This window comes from Phaethon aethereus, assembly GCF_964289735.1.
Source record: "Phaethon aethereus genome assembly, chromosome: 11".
NCBI lineage: Eukaryota > Metazoa > Chordata > Aves > Phaethontiformes > Phaethontidae > Phaethon > Phaethon aethereus.
In genome coordinates this window covers 8,010,612-8,030,179 of record NC_138587.1, presented here as the reverse complement: position 1 = coordinate 8,030,179, position 19,568 = coordinate 8,010,612, and the positions used below count along the sequence as shown (strand labels likewise).

At 41.5% G+C, this 19,568-nt stretch overlaps 1 protein-coding gene across 1 annotated transcript in view; it reads right to left on the bottom strand.

The window, feature by feature from the left end:
- The window catches only part of MAGI1 (membrane associated guanylate kinase, WW and PDZ domain containing 1), a 362,851-nt gene that overhangs the window by 84,595 nt on the left and 258,688 nt on the right, over positions 1-19,568 (bottom strand). Inside the window, exon 3 of the mRNA XM_082004576.1 lies at positions 3,952-4,071. Within this exon, the coding sequence (XP_081860702.1) occupies positions 3,952-4,071 (120 nt within the window). The remainder of the gene's footprint in view (positions 1-3,951; positions 4,072-19,568) is intronic.

Sequence of the window (19,568 nt, the reverse complement as noted above, 5' to 3'; positions counted from 1 at the left end):
GCTTCCACCCTCGCCCTCCTACTTGTAACAGGAGATAACTGCAGGCACAGGATATCTGCTGAAACATTAACGAAGAGAGAAGTAGGTGTTGTTTTAATATCCTCCAGGCCAGTCACCTGAAGAATAGAGCAGTCACCTGATTTGCCCAGGGCCACTCAGCAGCTGGGGAAGATACGGGAATAAAATCTAGAAGTTGTGGTTCTGCTCAAAGCAGTCAGCCCTTGGGGTCCCTGTGAGAGCCCGCAATTCAAATGCAGAAGTAATTGCTAAATACTTAGTAACCTATACAATTACTTCCATACGTCTGTCAGTATTTCATGCCCTGAAGGATGAGTCAATAAATGCCTGAGATTACAATTATCATGGTTTTCTATTCACTGGGAGACTTAGACAATGTGCAGCCTAAAAAGATTTTTCTTCATACTGAGTATTGTCAATAGGAATTACTAACTGGCTTGAGCGTGTTGCAGCTTCACCAGCATGCCGGTGGTGGAAAAAGCACCAATACTGGTGCAGCATCTGGGCAGGTCTTCCAGGATTTCAGCTCCAGCTCCTGGATTCACGTGATCAACATCTAGCTTCCATTAGTGGGAAAAAGAAGTTTCTAGGCTTTATGGTTAAAAATCTGAGTGTTAAAAGTGGAACTGAAAACCTCAGGAATGAAGGCTTGCAAATGCCCCCTCCCACCTGATCAGGATTTTTGAGCATTTTGGGTGCAGAACACACCGTGGAGGTGACAGGTGACCAAAAAGCAGCTGCCGTGCCCGCTCTGCATTCACCAGGATGTGAATCAAAAACTGCCCAAAGGAACCTATTTGCAGGGCACCAGAAGAAATAATGATGACATTATGCAGCCCAGCAGGCGGGCAACACCTTTTCTGTCCTATTCAGCTTGCAGTTTTTCTCTTTGCATTTAGAGCACTTCCAAAACCCGGGTTGTTCTTTCAAAATCTGATACACTCTCCTACTCTTTTATGGTTTTCAACTGTTCTCTTCTGCTTGTTCTTTACTACTTCCAAATCAATAGTATCCGTATCAGCATCAAATTCCTGTGTATTACCCCTCTTCTGGCGGCTCCCTGTTTTGTAATCTTTCTCCCCAGAAGTTCTCTTCAGGAACTGTTACTAAACAAATGCTTGTGTTACGGCTTTTCCCACAAGGTTTTTCCCAATGACAGTGCCAGTATCTGCGTGGCTTTATGCCTTCAAGAGGCAAACAAATGCCATCCAGTAATGCCAAAACTTTTATCTGTTGGGTTCATGGTTGGACTTGATGATCTCGGAGGTCCTTTCCAGCCTTAATGATTCTATGATTCTATCTTGATTATTTGGGTCAGAAATACAGAGCATACATCCATCTCCCTCCGTCCTCCACATGCAGACACTTAGAAATTAAGGACCAGAAGGGACCTTGGGACCACCCTGACCCCAAGCCACCACCCTGCTCAAGCCACATGAGCTTGTGGCTGCTAGGCACACAAAACCTTCCCCATTCATCATCACTGCTCTCCATTTCACAGCATTCCCTTTCCTTCATCTCTAAATCACCTAAATTACATTGTAATAAAAAACCTTATTTTTACAATTGTTTGATTCCTACTCAGTACAACAGGTAGCATTATTAATAATAAAAGCCATGCACTGAAGGTATTATTTTACTGTTCTCCAGAAAGAAATAAAAGATTATTTCTTTTTATTGGGTTCCACCCCTCTGATTTAGAATAAGCCATCACTGTCAGGGTCAAAAATACTATCAACTTCATCATGGAGGTATATTTAAAAAAAAAAAAAAAAGAATGCAGCATAAAACAAATTATGAGCAAAATAATCTAAGACTATAAAGCTGGGCAGAAACAAAGACATGGACACTAGAAGTCTAACTTACTTTGTGGTTTGGGTTTTTTGGCAGATTGTGGTTTTTTTTAATAGACAAAATTGCTGGTGATTGCAGCATTGAGTCTGAATTACATCATCTTCCAGGATCTAATCAAGATCGACATCGTCTTGATCAATACAGTTGTAAAATAAGATTTTAAAAAAAAAGTACAACAAAGCCATTAAAGAAATCTTGGACGGCAGCGAAATAATTTCTTGTAGCTGTAAGTGAAAAATGAACTTTATTTATTTCACATTACAATCAAATAGTAATATGTCTTGATGCATATGTGCACGCATGCATCATCATTATTTGCTTTATTCTTATTGATTTTTCCTTCCATGGGCCAGCTCTCCAGAACCACTGTGCACCAGCGTCACTGATGTCCACGGGGAAAAGAGGCTTCTCAGCATTTCTGACAAATCATTCCTTTAAAGTTCAGACACTTCCATCACCCACAGAAATGAAATACGCATTAGACTTATGAGAAATCAGCCTCATCTTCGGCAACTCAAAAGAGCAACCCATGAAATCTAAACAGTTTAGCTGCTACCGCATATAGTCACATAAGCAATGAAACGACTGTGTTAGAACTGTCCCAGATGGGTACAGCATTTCCTGAAAACTAATTCCCAGCATGTCCCAGGAGCCAGCTTACAGACAGTTACCCATTTTGTCTTTCCAAGTGGAAAGGTCACCAGAACAAATACTATCAGGAAGTAACGGCGAGGCAGTTCAGCTGATCTATTTTGAGCACCATGACAAAGAAAACTAATTTAGTGTTATAATTAGAAACATGGAGAGGAAAAAGCTCATTTTGGAGAAGTGCTGCTGCTGGAACGTTAGCATTGGTGCTGATGGAGCTAATCAGCGCAGAGGGGTGGAAGAGTGAAACGAAATTATACATTTATCATCTTCATGCAAACCAGGCTTGACTTTGCAATTGTCTGCAGTTGGGAAGAAGTTCAAGGTTTAAAGGTGACCTTACAAAGGAGTTTTTAAAGAAGTAGACTAAAAAAACAGTGTTTCAGGACTTTTTTTTAGAGCTTGAAAACCAAAACCACACATCACAATCTTTTTTGTTCATATTTGATGACTACTTTTCAAAGACTATCAGCTATTTGTGTGTAGTTCATATTTTTAAATGTATTTAACATTTCTTATTAATGGCTGCAAGAATAAGGCTTTTGCAACATCTTGTAATTATGACAAGACACATTTAACTTCTTGCAAATGGAAATACGACATGAATGAGCTGAAGTACATTGGAAGGACTTTCAAACCTGTAATGTATTTGTTTTCATTTGTCTGCTCAAGAGGTGCATTTGAATGTTCTCCAGGGGAAAAAAAAAAAGAAAAGAAAAAACACCAAAACCACCCCAAAAGGAGTTTTCAATTTAAAACAGATACAAATTTCAGGTTTATTTACACAAATCCTATTGTGTACCCAAATATGACCAATTTGCCTTGCATTTCTCTGGGAGTCAAATCTATTTTTTTCCTGCTCTCACCCTCATGACATTTCTCACCCCAAGTGCCCCTTGGCTGTCTCAGTGCTGTTGTTTGTAAAGCTATGCTGTAAAAAAGATCAACACAATGACCCAAGTTAGAAGTAATTGCCCAAGAATAAAGAAGAAAAAAAAAGGCCAAAAGCAGTGCATCATGTCGCTGCATAGTGAGACACAACTGGGTGATGAAGGATGTGTACTTAGGGGAGATGAAGGAGAAAGAGACAGCAGGAGGGAAGAAAAAGTGAACAAGATGGGCTATCGTGGGTACAAAGAAAAGACGCATTTCCATTCACTGCCACGCTACTTTCCTTCAGTATTTCTTTACCGGATTTTATTTTGGGTTTTCACAGCCTACTGATGTTAATCTTTTGAGGTAGCTAACTTGAAGGGGAAAGACAAAAACACAGCAATATTGGAATTCCCTCTCTCAGAGAAAAGAGAAGTAAAGCACTAAGATGGAAGGTGAGGTCCTAACTGAAGCTGGTTAACTTCAGCAATGGTGGTGCAAGTCTGGTGTCCTACCAGGGTTATTTGAAGTGCTTTTTCACTGCCTGTGTCTCCATACCTTCATAAGTTCCTACTTCCAGAAGGGTCCCACTTCTCTCCAACTCCAGAAACTCCTCCACAGTCAGAAAGTTATAGTCCACACCAGGCACTTCTCCTTCTCTTGGAGGGCGTGTTGTGCCTGAAAGGAAAAAACAGCACATTAATATAGTTGTTTTCTTATTAAAAGGGACAATAAAAAATGATCATAAAGATCCAACAGTATCTGTAAAATAAAATTTGGTGAGCTACACAGACAGCAGTGTCAAGAATTCACTTAGAAGTTAGGAGCCCACCTGAAAACAAGACAAGACATAGATCACAGGTTGAGCTGGTGGTACCAGTTGTTTCACCCAACAACGTTTTTGATATTCCCAGAAAGACTCTCTGGCAAAGAAGTCTCTCATACCACATGCAGAAACACAGCTGGAAGAGTTTGATATCTGGGAATATGCCAGGAATTACCTTCCTGCTATTAGCATACTCTCTCATACTTCAACTTCACTAAAATTGCAATCTGTATTCTCAGATAAGGCAACTTCTTTCTAGCTTTCGTTATTTCTGTATCACTTTATCTCACCAAATATTGTTTCACATCATAAACATATTTTCTCCTTTATTTCTTCTTATTATTTTATTTCTATTTCTGCTATTATTTTTTATTCAGCATTAAAAAGTAACATGAGACAGTTTTGATGCACCGTTCACACATGCTCACTAAAGAGACAACTTGCAAACTCTTCTCACAGTTCACCTGTAAACTCATTCCAGTTTGAGAAATACTTTTTTTGGAGTAATAATCCACACTGAATCTCTCCCTAGCACTCGGCAATTTAAATAGTACCCATGGAGAACAGGACTCTGATCACTGCTACTCCGCCAGCTCTGAAACTCTTCTCCCTTCTGACCAATTCACAGCCCTTTGAAGCATGGTGTAAGAGGAGGCATTTCAGGACTTTTTGCTAAGATGGCTTGGGCCACTGCATTTTAGGTCACTGAGCACAGCTTAATTGATTAGGATCAATTTCTGTTCAATTGCCTTTATTTTCCATGACTCCAGAGGCTAGCAGATGGCTGGATCTCTGATCTACATCTGAGATCAAATATAAATGACAGATTTACAGATGGTACCGGAAACTGAACTTTAGAAGAAAGAGTGGTCTTAGAGAGTTGGAGGTGTCCAAATGCTGTGGCCGCAACCAATCTGCTGCCTTGGGAATAACCTTAGAGATGTGGAAGCCATACCTAACATTTAATGAAGCATGATTTCTCACTTCTGTGGGACTCTTCCAGCCCCTGGGCAGCGTCTTCTCAGTGCATACAATTTCTTAAACCCTCCATAAAAGGACTGAAGAAAGCACAAAGAAGCTGAGCTTCTGGAAACTAATTGGGAAGATTCCAGCTCACAGAAGTTGAAAGAGCATAAATGTACCGTGCCTGCATCCGGCAAATGTTTTCCTCAAGTGCCAGGGAAGCAGAAAGTCTGCTTATGCCCTGTTCATCTGAGATACTGCTCAAGAGGTCAGTCTTGACAGAATGACACTCTTGAAAGACTATCACTAGATTAATTTCCTTAATAGACATCCACTTTCTCTAACATCCTCCATTTCTTGTTTCCAAATAGAAATTCTCTCTTTTTTTCTTTTTAATATTTACCATCAGCCTTCAGATAGAAAAAGCACAGGAATTTATTGACTATCATTCTTTCTCTTGGAGCTGTGTGAATAGGTGAAGGCAGGAGAAGGAAAAGCAACAAAGGGGATGGAAAAAGTGATGGATATCTTCACCCTACTAGCAGAATTACTCTTTCTTATTTGAAAGGATTCAATTTTGCATTCTTTGTATTCTTGAATCCTTATAGTAAGACTACACTGATTTTTACCAAGTAGTTTGTAACAGAGGACAAGATGTCTTTCACAGATCTAGACCAGAGAAACACTGGAACTGCACCACATGCCACTCTCTGCCCGAGTGCCTGCGTTTCCATCTGGATGCAGGCAGCGAGGGTGAGCGGGCAATGCCCACGCAGGTCCCTCCCTGGCACGCAAGGAGCACGCACGGAGCACGCACACACCCAGCAACTGGGATGAAGGGTCACAGCCCGGACGCAGCATCTCCTTCCTGAGCACCAGCACTGCTGTAGATGTTCAGGCTGTGAGGACCTTCACCAGAGCATCGTGGCTGTTGACCACTGCCAGGTTCCCCTAGACCAGGCCCGCGAGAGGGAAGGAAGAAGAATGAGAAGCTTCAGCGGTGAGTCCCAGGATGTGCTGTCGCATGCCTGGAGCACAATGGAAGTCAGAATTAGACTCTCTAGTGCTCTGTCCAATGCATCAGCCAAACGTCACCCCGAGCCATGCGGCACGTGAGCTGAATGACAAAGATCAGGACATACTTTTTCCCAGTAACTGACAGCACACATTCAAGAGACACAAAGATCAGGGAACTTCAGGATTCATTTTACTTTATCTTTTAAAGTCTTCTTTTCTTTATCTATATCTTCCCACAGAGAGTATTTATTAATCTTTTTTTTTTTCCTTCTGAATTTTTATAGTGGTGAAATTGCAGTCAGCAGTTTACTAGTGCTGGCTGCATATTTGACATGACAATTATATCTCTGCCATAATTCCTCTGAGCGATTTTAATGGATCTATTTGTTTCATCTCAGTGTTCTTAATTTCCTGAATATGTTCAAGTCAAAAAATCGCAGATGTGCTTGCTATCAGCGCGATTGCCTGCAACACACGCTGAATGCATTAGAAACGCCAAGACGCCGCGTAAAAGAAAAACATTACATCACAGAGAAAACATTTGTCACCTCGCGTCGGTCTCCAGCAACAAACAGAGGGAAAATAAAAACTACATTGGTTAGGGTATCTTATCTGGGCAAAGGCGAAGAACCCAACAACTTTCCATGTTGCTGTCTAGAGCAAAGATTGCTTGCAGATGCTCGGGCTGTTATCCCGCTTCACATCTGAGCAAGTGTTACCGAATGCAATTCAGAAAGGCAGGGGGAAGGGAAAACCCGCCTCCGTTTTTCTTGTAGCAGAATGACAGGCTGCCGGCTGGACACACGCCTGGCAGATGGCATTTCAAAGAGTTTTCATGAACCATCTGGGATGTGTACAATGATTACAAACCACACTTACAACAAAGCCAGAAGGGCTGCTTCACCAGGAGGGTGCGGGGAGAGGGCGAGCGGAAAGAAACGGGGAAAGGGGAGAAAATTAACAGGCACGTAAGCAAACTCCATGACTTTTCTCAGGAACAGGACACCAAGAATAATCGGCACCTTCTACCCTGAGCCTTGCATGGCCTGAAACAACTGCTCGACTACTGCGCAGCATGTGTGCGCACAGCCCACCACACTGCAGGCTGCAAGCTACCGTTCTGCTGATAAACTCCAAATTGTAATTAAGTCTCCCATCATTAACGTGCCTTAATTATGTGCAAAGCATAGTGTGTGTCTCTCTTCCCCCTTAGAATTGCATTTCAACATCCTTACTACAGGATGGTCATCACTGAAGGAGAGGGCTACGGAGATGACCGTACGTTTTATCAGAGCTAATGGCGGATCAGATCACTGCTAATGGCAGAATTAATTGAGCACAGCGAGTGCTGTAGACGGCCCAAACAGGAGTTAAGATACTCCACTAGAAAAGGCGAGCCAATCATATTTAAATATGTTAACCTGCCTGCCACGTTTGCACTGAAATATTAACTGGCATCAAATCTTACTGCCATTAGGTAGCAATTTAGCTAATTAATTTGAGCTATGTCCCATGGTGTGACTAGCTCAGAATTGCTAATGCTACAAGAAGGAACCGAAAGAGCAACTGAGTGGTTACCGATTCCTTCCGCACATTCAATGGTTCATAAACTTCCACTTTTATTTGGCTGGAATGTCCCACAACATATAAAACTAGTTAGAGACACTAAATTCATAGGGGAATTGCTCAAATCTTCTGCAAACACAGCAGACTTAAGAAAATAAAAATAAGGCTACCGGTTAGCATGGCAGGTTTTACCTTCACGGTCTGGGGAGGTAGAACTACATATAACATGGGATGCCCAGCTGTTAGGCAAAATGTTTGCCCGGCTGTTGGTTTGGTTATCACACCCAAGCTAGCCACAGCCTAGTTTATTCAGGCATCGTTAATGTTTGGGCCACAGAAGATGGATCTCATCATGGGCTGGAGACCCCACCTGAGAAACTGCTTCTGGACACAGGTGAGGTTGCCCAAGCAGAGCCTAGTGCTGTACTTAAGCTAACTAAATTAAAGCTTGTCATCCATGCCCAGAATAACTGGACTGTGGCTCAGATGTCCTCATGATTATCAACTATTATTCTGAATAATTTAAGTGCCCATTTAAAAGACAAATTGCTGCTGCTGTTGCGTTGCTTATAAACCATGCTGACAATTACCCAACATGAGCCTCAATTATAGTATGGCCAGATTGTTAATATGTGATTCAGGGGCTGTTTAGCTCCTTATCAATCAGGGCCTCATGTTAAACTGTTAATAGCCACTGATGCCCTGCTGCTAAATTAATCAGAATCTTGCTTATTGTAATCTAAAAATAAGACTTCAAAGGGGCCATAGTCACTTAAATTACTTTCTTGTTAAAACAAAAACAGTTCTTAGGCAGTAATTCTGTTACTATGCACCTAAACAGCCCCTAGCAAGTCATTTAGAAGTTGACTTCTCAAGTGCAGAACACCCACATCTCCCATTTGCAAAGCAATGATTTCTGCAAACTCCTTATCCAATTCCACTGGCTGGCAGTGATAATCTGGCGAGCCATCAAAATACAGCTGATCAAACCACCGGTCATTTGCTTCTCATCTCCACTGACCAGCATCTCTTAAAATGACAGATAAAGTGGGAGTGTACGCTCAGAGTAATGATATAGTTGCTACAACCATATTTTATACAATCTCAGGTCACCGGTGGTTACCAACAGTGAATGGAACTGTAGTAAATAAGGTTTTGATGTGAAGCGTACAGGGATGCCACTGACTCACAAAGCTGCAATGCCAAGCGCTGTTGCGAGGGTTTGCCGAGAGGCTGTTCGCAGGCGGGTGAGAAGGAAGGATGCTGTCCTTGCCATGGCTCTCGAAGACTGATATTTTTGTTCATTCAGCAAGAAGAGACTGCTCACATCACCTATGCTGAAAAAAATCTTCAGCTGTCAAGAAAGAAACATATTAGAAAACAGTCCCTCTTCCCTTTGTGCTGTGTTTAGAGGTCACCTTCTTCCCTCATGTCACAGGATAATTTGGAGAGCCTGCTTTGGCTCTCCTGCATCTGTCACCTATGGTGCCAGATAACTGGAAGGCAGGACAAACTCCACGGATCTGCTAATGGCAAGCGGAGAGGGGAAAAGACAGAGACAACCTGGTCTGTCTCCAGAAGAGAACACCTGATTAGCAGCCAAGCTTAAAGCAGAACTTATCTGCAGCACAGTATTAGAAATAGCCTTATCTACATTAACAAAAAACAAAGTGCAACCTATCTGTGAGAAAACATCGTACACAGAACTACTTCATCATATTTACTTCTGGGGTTACCCCAACTAAGACTACTGGCTGTTTTTTTTTTCAACATCAGTAGAAGGAATTGTATTTGGACACTGCTGTGTTACCCGTTATGCACACGTGTGTCCCCACTTACCTATGGTAAGGGATAATTTATAGTTGTAACTACATAAAAATATGGAAGTTTCAGAAAGGTCTGGTCTGTTACAAACCAAACACGCTCGATTTAGAAATACAATTTTCTCCTGAAACGTGAAACTCAGGAAGTTCATTTTGGGATTTTAAATGTTGTCTGTCCCTTCACTAGCCAGAGACTTGATACCTATAACCCACAAGAACGTGACAAGCATTCAAAGTCTCTCGGTGGCAGAGTAGAAATCCAGTCCAAAGGAGAATGTCGTCTGTCACTAGAAATTAATTCACAGCTCTGTTAATGATGCATGCGCAGGAACAGATGCTGATTGACTCTTCCTGGCCACATAGACAACCGCAGTACTGAAAGCAAATTTCTGTCACCGTGGACAGCAGGAATGACTGATTAAACCCAGAAAACAGCTGACCAAGACAAATCTGTCCTTCTACAGACGCATTTCAGAGAGAAATGCATTTCATGGCTGCGGTCTAAAGTAATTTTTCTTCTATGAGGGAAGATGGAAAGGACTGGTACAAAGAGCTCAGTATCTCCTTCTCCCACCAGTCTTTCCAGCAACACTTAGTGCCCAAAGCTGGATCCCACAGCAGCAGCTTATCGGATCCCCTCTTGCTCGAAGGACTGTGGCGGCCACACACACAAGCAACGGCAGGGCAACCCTCAGTGCACGTAACAGCCTCTCTCCTGCTTTCCGAGGCGCTGTGTCCAAGTTGCAACTCTCGTGTCCTCTCAAAGAAGTACTGACTGCCCGGAGCCTCCCTGGAGAAACGATTCAGCCAAGCCACGCAGCAACAGCTCGGAGTTTGTATACCCTCCAGGGAGCAAGTTATTTTTGTCCTTTTTAAATCTATTTTTGGTATTTCTGTAGCCTTCACTGCCACCAAATAAGAACATTGATAATCTTCAATGCATTTGTCCTTACAGCGTTTTGAGGTGGAGGAAGCGGGTTTCTTTCCATTTTATAGCATCAGAGCAGCCAGACCCAGGCTCTCAAAGGACTTCAGGAGCCTAATTCTAGAGAAATCAATGGGATTTAGGGAACCTTACAGATCAGGATCAGGGCCTAACAGATTAAAAGGCACAAAAATAACTTGCTGCTGTGTTGGGGCTTTGCAAGCTCATTTGTATGTGTCGTGAAACACCATGCCGTGGCTACACAAAGCCAATTCAGCATGAGGGGGTTTGCTCTGGACTGCGGTATCAATTTAAAAGAAACTGATAATTACCCGATGACTAGAAGAAGTAAGGGTACAAAACCTGCCACACTCCCCAAGAAAGCCAGTTAAAAAAGACCTTTTTAAGGATCTGTGCCAAATATTCGAATACAGCACCACCTCCCTGACCTGAGAAGTACCACTGATGCAGTGTGGCAGTTGCTAGTGCAATTACAACCTCTTCATGTGTCCTTCAGAGCATTCATTTGCTTTTTCCTAAAGGAAAAAAAAGTATTCTGGCATCAAATAAAACATGAATAAGTAAATGTTCTTGTGTTTGCAATAGCAGCAGCGTGCCTTCTGGATCTCTCGGAGTGACTGCTGCTACCCCACCAGACACCTGCAGCCGAATCCCTCTCATTTCCCACGAGGTGGGACACCCACCAAGAAGATTAAACGTCATGAACTAATGAGTTTGCCATTAATCCTGTGTTCATGGAGTTCAACAGCATGACATCCACTAATTTAAATTGTGAACTACTTATGAAAAAGCAAACTATGTACCTCCTTGGTGAGAAGACTTTAGCTGTAACTATGCACAATTTTATTCTAATATATGGATTAGTGTAATAAAGTGTAATTTTACAAATCAATAAAGCTGTAGTAATGAGATTGCACTGAACATTCTACTTTTAAATATTGGCACAGAAATGAATGAAAATTGCCATTTGTGTAAGTGTCTATGTGACTTATGGGAAGTGAAATTAGCTGAAAGTAAATTAACAGGGTGATTATAGACTTGCATTTATATTCAGTTTCTCTCATATATACATTTTTATAAGTCTAGATAATGCTACAACCATGACACATACCTTTATTTCAAAAGGACCACCTTTCTTCTACACAAAAATAGTCATAGGCAAAATTTCTAATGAAAACAACTATCTTAGGAAAAGCTACAGCTGAAGACAGTAAATTAAATACATATAGTGGATATTACAGAGCACCCTTATTACCTGGTTATTTTTAATCCTGTAGATCATGCACTCTGGACTATCTCAACCCAAGCCTAACCTGATCCCTGTAGCGCTTGCTCAGGGCTGACCCACATCAGCCATCTCATGCCTTATTATGCAGAGGCACAGCAGTGCTCTACGTGGCATGCCCAAAGCAGCTGTGGAAAAGCACAATGTGGATTAAGATGACTATTCCAGACAAACGTGCACATCTGTATTAAATACAACAGGCCAAAAGTGTGTGAGGGTGAGTGCTTAAAATCTACTTTGAAGTAAGTCTCGGGAGACCTGGGATGTAGGGTCCCTCCCACGCAAACAGCACTTTGAAACAAATATCTCATTGCCTTATTTATACTTTTGCATTATAGGAAGCAGTTTGTGTAGAGGTACAACATGTCTTGCTTTTTATCAGCTTTTTTTCACGCCTACTTCCAAAGCTATCTAATTTCTACAAACTGCCAAAGAGAAGATGTAGCCCATTCTGAGAGTTTTGTAAGTCAGGGGCTGGCATTAAAGCCAAGCTCTGAACTGGTGAGTGGAGGCCATGAGTTTGGAGAAACAAAACACCCATCAGCTGCCTCTCACGTCTGGCTGAGTGGCTGAGCTTAATTAAGACACTGCAGTGTTAGAAATCAGTGTCCATTAACTATTGGATCTTCATGTGGTTTGTTCTAAGTTTTGAGGAGGTCATATTTGAGTAGAGTAATAGAATAGGTAAAAAAATAAACCACCCTCAAGCCTTTTGCTTGATGTTAGAAACAGAAGAGTGGGAGGAAAGGCTTTGGGAAAGACAAGGGGCCAGGACAGCACTTGGGACTGGGTGTCCTGCAAACTCTTGCAAGATGAATTGCCATGTCACAAAGCAAAGAGAGACACAAAACCATGTACGTCAGATAAGCCGAGTTCACTGTCTTTCCAGGACTACTTAAGGGGTTTGTAAACACTGCACAATCCTTTTCATCCACCATGAAGCGCTAGAGGAATTTCTCAATTTAGTGGAAGGCATGCAGTGGAGTCTTGAAGCAGAAACACAGCGAACAAGAACACAACAACCAGTTTTATCTTGGATTTTTAAAATTAAAAAAAAACCACACAAAAAAAGCAACTTGTTTGGGCAATATATGTGACTATTGAAACCAATGGAAGAATAAAAACAACACATCAGAATCTACTGTTAGCCATCTATCTGTAAATCTGTCTCACAGTGAGATTAGCAGTACATCTTCCCAGGAGCAAGACTGCCTGGTTTATTCCCCACAACAGCACTAATACACAAGCTGCCACAATTATTGGAAGGCAAAAACTTATCTCTTTTCTTTAAAACTCAGATACAAAAAAAGTTTAATGTCCACAAAACAAGGTATCCTATTTTCTATTCTACTTCAAGGCTTCAGACATGTCCTATGAGCAGATACTGTAATTAAGCACATAATAAATGGAGTATCCAACACAGACCAAACACCTGCAGTATTTCAAATAAGTTTTATTCAAACACCATGTTTGCTTTTGACACCTGCATACATACATGCACATATATCCATGAAAAGATAATTCTGCGCTTTCAAGCCATAGTAATAAATAGGGGATTATTTGATGTCCAATAGCTCAGCTGCTTCAACAAAGATTACTTACCTCCTTTGCTGTTTGTCTTCCAAGGCTGTTTGTACTGCCAAGATAAGTACAACACAATGTGGGTCATCCCTGGTTTGGTGTGATATAAAACTCTTTCTGCTGACTTTAATTGCCCTTCTAGCAGACCTTTAGTTTCCAGTTAAAAGTCTTAATAAAACACCTCACCTAACAGCATGTGCCTAAAACTAGATCAGTTCATTAGTCTAATCTCTGTAAAATTCCACCATAGAAAGAAAGAGTGATATAAAACCTACACATTTATCTCTGAGGCATTGCCTGAAGTTTGTTTCAGTGACCAACATCCAGTCTGCTGAAAAGAGAGACTCAAAGAGAGAGGTTTATTTTTAAAACCAGAATATCATTCCATCACAATTCCACAGGACATCAATATTCTTAGTTAAACCAGTCTTTCTCCCTGAACAATGTACACTGGAGATACTGTCTCCATGGTATATTTTCTCCCTCTAGCCCAGGGCCATGAAATGCTATAAACGTAATGGACTTCCAACTGTGATAACCTCATCACACTCTTAGAAAGCCACAAGCCTCCTGTGCCTCTTCAATTTTTGGCTCTGCCCATGCAGCAACCCTTGGTTCAGATGGGTCTCTGACAAATCCTCCTTGACCTCTGCTTAGTAGTTTTCCAGCTTCACATATTCAATACTGACCAACAAATGCAAACGTATCAGATACAGGAAGAAGTATGCAGGCTATAGAAACACGCAGTTATGTGGCCATATGGATGCACTTACTGTAAAACTCAAGGGAAGGACTATAACAGACAGCAAATCTACCCAGCAATATGCCCATTTAGGCACTATTCCCTACAGATCCTGTCCCTTAATTTTACCTGTTCTTAACTGCTACCAATTTCTGAATTTTTTTCAGTAGCTCTGTATGCACAGAACATTTTAGCTCTTCATGATTGCTAACGCTTTAGCTGGTTGAAAACATTCTCCTGGTTTGCTTTCCGTGATGTTGTGATTAGGTAACTGCTCAGGATGCTGAAAAAATGCCTAACATTGAGAAGCTGATTTGTGTTTGAGTTTCAGATTCATCCCTATTGATAATTGGACATGTTAAAATGTAAAAGAAAACAAATACATTAATTTTAATTATTTTCTTACCTCACTAAAATAAAAACTATTAGAATATTTTATTATTTATAGTTCCCTTGCTGTAAATTCCACATTCCCAGCTCTAACAGAGAAAAAGCTTATTAATCCTTATAGCTTTGTAAGTGCAATAAAATACTAAAGAAAACACAAGTTACAATACATTTTCCTCACTTTAAATTAAAACATTCCCTGGTACAGTAAGGCTGCTGGTTAGGTAGCGCATACCTCTGCATCTCTGCAGTCTGAAGCTAACTGTCATGCTATTGATAATGCATACAGGCTTCTCCATTGATTTTATTGCTTTGTCACTTGTACACAAATAATAAAAACCTTCCCTCCCAATCCTGTCATCACATATGAATTTCACAGGACATACACCCACAGGGTGCTTTACTCTGACTTTCTGAAGCCAAGCACCACCCCTATAAAACACTCCTGTGCTTAAACCGGGGACAATGACATAGTGTTTGGCTTAAATGGTCTTTACTTCATTTCGTCTGATTATTTCTAGTTTTACCTTCTCTCTGTTAAATGTCCCCATGTAGGTGTTTATAGCTCTGCGTTCACACAGAACAATCATTCCATCACATTACACACTTTGTCATTTTATTAGCTTCTTGCAAATCGTTTTCTGCAAGTGCCCCAATTTTAAGTGCCATTTCAAACTCATTTGCTGGTTTACCAATGCCCTTCTGGTACTGACCGGCCAACAGACAACACGAGACGCCACACAGAGCCGTAACGCCTGCAGCTCCCGCTTTCCCCGCGCTGAGTAACTGCAGAGTATCTCCAGGTCCCCTCTGTCACTGGTTTGAATCCAACATAAATGAACAGCACACAAAAATTATCGTCGTGCAACTGTCTGGCAGCCCAAAAAAATGAGCTGTTCCTCGTCTTGCCTCCAATTCCTGACAAACAAAACCACTACCAGGTTTTAGCTTGTACCTTGGCAGCATCGCACCGAGGATGAGGAAGTAATCCTCAACCTCACGATCACCTCCTCGGCTTGGACACGGTTGGTGGAAGATGTTGCGATCTGGGGTGTTAAGAAGATGGTTTCCCCAGAAATCTGCTTTCTCATGCTACTAGCGCAGTACACGCCTGCATAATGAACGCCTGAAAACACGCAATGAGATTTAGGCTTTAGAAAAACACGACGATGAGATTCTCTCAGAAGTACCTGCACGTTATTTTACTTAGAGGACGGTCAAGTGATTATCAGAGCGACAGAATGCTTTTCTTCAGGACAAGGATGTCACATAGCAGACCTCAACAAAAAATTAAGTTTAAACCTAAACTTCAGCACTTATTTACAAAGCGTGAAGCATTTATCCTTTGACAACAGCCCTTCAGATGACTGACGTGGGTGAAACCGCGTTGCCAGACAGATGCTGGCACAGAACTGGTAACGGCACTTGCTGCAAACCACCCGCTTAGTTCAAAGCACACAAGTATCCCAACTGCTTCAAGGCCAATTTCCATGCTTCCAAGCTTTTGCAGGATAGCAGCTTAGAAGCAATAAATGTTTCGTGGATCTAAAAAAGAAACAACTTTTACTTCACGGGGGGTCCATGCCGACGCGCTGGGCTGTGGAGAGCAACACACGTTTTCTTCACATCTGCTCTCACAAAGGTGACAACCACTAGCAGAGCAACATGGCCGTCAGGAAGGTTAGTAACATCTTACCTGATTTCAAGTAAATCCACAAGACATGGTTAATCAGAACCTTGATTACCCGACTAGCCGTTCGTTAATTTGTTAGGAGTCTAAGTTCCCCGCATGACAACATACAGATGTGTACTTAGAAGAAGTCATAAAGGAAATATAGCAATAAAGCTCAAACATTCAAGAGCATGATTGGCGATGTATCATTTTGTGACACTGGTACCATTTTTTTAAAAGAAACGTTTCTCTCACCCCACCCAGGAAGCGCTGCAGAAAGGCCAAACAACCAGAGAGGAAACCCTGCTACCTCTGCAACTGCAGGATGAGGGTGAGCAGAGCCCAATGGCTGTGACATAATTTAATCGCAAGCATTTTAAATATTAAAAAAAAACCAAAACCCCAAACCCACTCAATCCTCCAACATCCATCAAAAAAATCTGAGCCGCTCCCATTCGTCAGTATATTCCCCTTCAAAATGCCTTCAGCAAGGTGGGAAGATGAGACTGTGCCTGTTTTTCAGCCAGGTTATGGAGGTGCAGAGCAGCCAAGCGGGCAGCCCACGCACGGAGCTGATTAGGAAGCGAAAGAGCTGAAGGTCACTTGTGTCACACAATTCTGTGGCTAGCAGACAGCATTTCGGGGCTAATAGCATTACATGCTCTATGATGCTGATCTGCTGAGATAAATGTGACAGTCCTCGGTGATGGCTTCATCAGAGGGAACTGCTGACTCAATATTTAGGCATAGCAGCAAGAGCTGTTTATGTGCATACATTGAAAAACAACAGATGACTTCTGGAGCAAAACACATGGGTAAAAATTCTCTCTCAAGGCAATACAAAAGAGACGAAGTATATAAAGCACTTTCCCACAGTGACTGTGCAGTAAAGTAAATTCAAGCTCAACGTAGCAATCATCCGTTATCCCATATATTTTTAGCAATTCTGAGATTAATAACTGGGAAGAGCCAATAAAACAGTATTATAGTAAGGGAATACACATCCTTTTGATGAACTGCCACTTGCTCCTTTCAGGCCACTTCATACTGCAACAGAAAATTTTAAGTTTGAAACACTCACTATAGCATTTTTCCTACCTCTGTTGCATTTTGTTTAAGTTATGCCTTACACTTTCTAGATGAATGAATCACATTAATTTTATTAATTTTTTTTTTTTTTTCACTCTGACTGTCAAGCCAAATTAGGCTACTTCCAGAGTTGAAGAGGAAAATGCAATTATTAACACTTCCAAACATCCATTTGGCAAAAAAACATGGTGAGGGGAAAACACTGATACGAGTTGTGAGAAGGTATTTTGTCCATTGCACAAGTACCATCCTCTCCTCTTACGGCTGTAGCTCTCTTTCACCTACAAGAACTTCACTTAAGATAGGTCAAGACTGTAAGCAAGTGTATTTGAAAATCACAGCTCCGAGTCTTTCTTCAAAATACATAAAAAGTCATTAACACTTGTGTTTCCTTGGAGCCAAGTCTACCAGGTTGGAATTGAAGACCTGCAGCTCTGAGAGATTCATCTCTCCTCCAACTCTATCGGTTCTTCCCAGCCCTCCATTAGAGGCCACACAACCATTATTGCGGGAGCTGAAGCTGATTTCCTGGATCATTTTACTCAATGGGAATCTCATTTATTATTGAAAATAGCAGAAACTTGACCTTCCCTTGAGACTTTTACAGAACTTCAGACTGTAAGTGAATTTGTCCAGCCTGTATAATGCAAGTCAATCCTCCCAGGGTAAAGCAGCAAAGCGAACAAGGCTGGCAGAATTGAACCTTTTGTGCATAATTAATGCAACCATCAATCAGCGAGAGCTTCGATTCAGAATTTTTCTGCAAGATAAATGCACGTGGATGAACTTACACACTTTTTTAAAAGTCTAACTTTGAGAAAGCTTCTTTGATTAATGAAAGTCTCTTGCTACTACAAACCTAAGCGGACTTTTCCATGGCACACATATTGGCATCATTCAGCAGAAACGGTTCACGTTAAATGGTGCCAGTTATGACTCTTGCTTGTCACAGATCTAGATACAGCCTCTGCCAAGGACAAGTACAAGTACGTGATTTCCTATTCTGTTGTTTGCAAGCAAGTCCCATTAGCACCAGTGGGAGTTATGCATGCGGTCATGAGAAGACACCAATGAAAGCTCAAGGCTATTTGAGGTACTACTTACGATCTTTAGCTTACACTCCTAATCTTTTTGGAAACCATGGCTACAGAGTTACCACAATGTGTGGATTTACAAATAAAAATGAATTCACCTGGACTGGTATACACGCTAGTCAGGTAGCAATGGTCACAATATTTATATAACTGGATTTATAAAGCAGCTCATTCTCAGGCATCCAGCATTTACCATCCGTCTCCCCAAGCTTAATGGTAGCATGAAGAAAAATGAGTTGCTAGTAACAAGTTTATTTTGCATGCTCTGTATTACAGACACAGGTAACTTCATGGACTGGTTGATGGGACATCCTATTTTCCCATACACTGTTCCCATGCAAAGAACTTCTGATTCCTTGGGTGATATTTAAATATCTAGGTAAAAAAAAAAAAAAAAAAGGTTTTCCAAAGCTCTGAACTATTATGGGACACTTATAGGTAGATTTTGAAGGGAGTTCAACATTAGAAAATGCAAACTTGGAGGAGGACTGGCTGTGCAGTAGCAGACATTTGGGGTAGCCCTAACCCAGCTATTTGCTTTGCTGATGCCAAAACACTGTAAAACTATTTTGTCTCTGGGGCTGAAGGAGCGCAGAAGGCGAGGTTACTGCAGGAAAGTGGCCTCTTTTAAGGGCTGTCACAGGCACATCGTAGCATCAGCAGTCCAAGAATCCAGCATAGCTTTCCAAACCTGCTTATTCCTGCCCTTCCTAAAAATCAAGACAAACTCCATAAAAAAAAAAAGACCATCTTAAAAATAATTCTGTGATGTTCAAGATATACAGCAATTCTGATTTCATAACTTGCAGGGCAACACCTTCCCCACTCTCCACCATGGAAAAGGCAAGTTTTGAACTAAATGAGTGGTCCACCAAAGGCACCTACCACCAGTGTTCAGGTACCGTCAGCAGAGAATCCCTGCTGGCAGCTCCAATCAGCCCTCATGGTCGGTCTCTTTGAAACCACAAAGGGCAGAAAAACAACTCTCCCTATCAGATCTTTCAGGGATGATGCCCAGGCATAGTCACGCTTACCTTGAGGTACACGAATGGACTAAATGACCTCCTTCAAGGTCTCCTCTTAAGTCTGCAAATCACAAGAGCTGGCAACACCATAATCATGTAGTAGAAACTTCAGGAGGAGGGTAGAGTTGTTCTAAATTATGGCAGAGTTGTAGTAAAGTG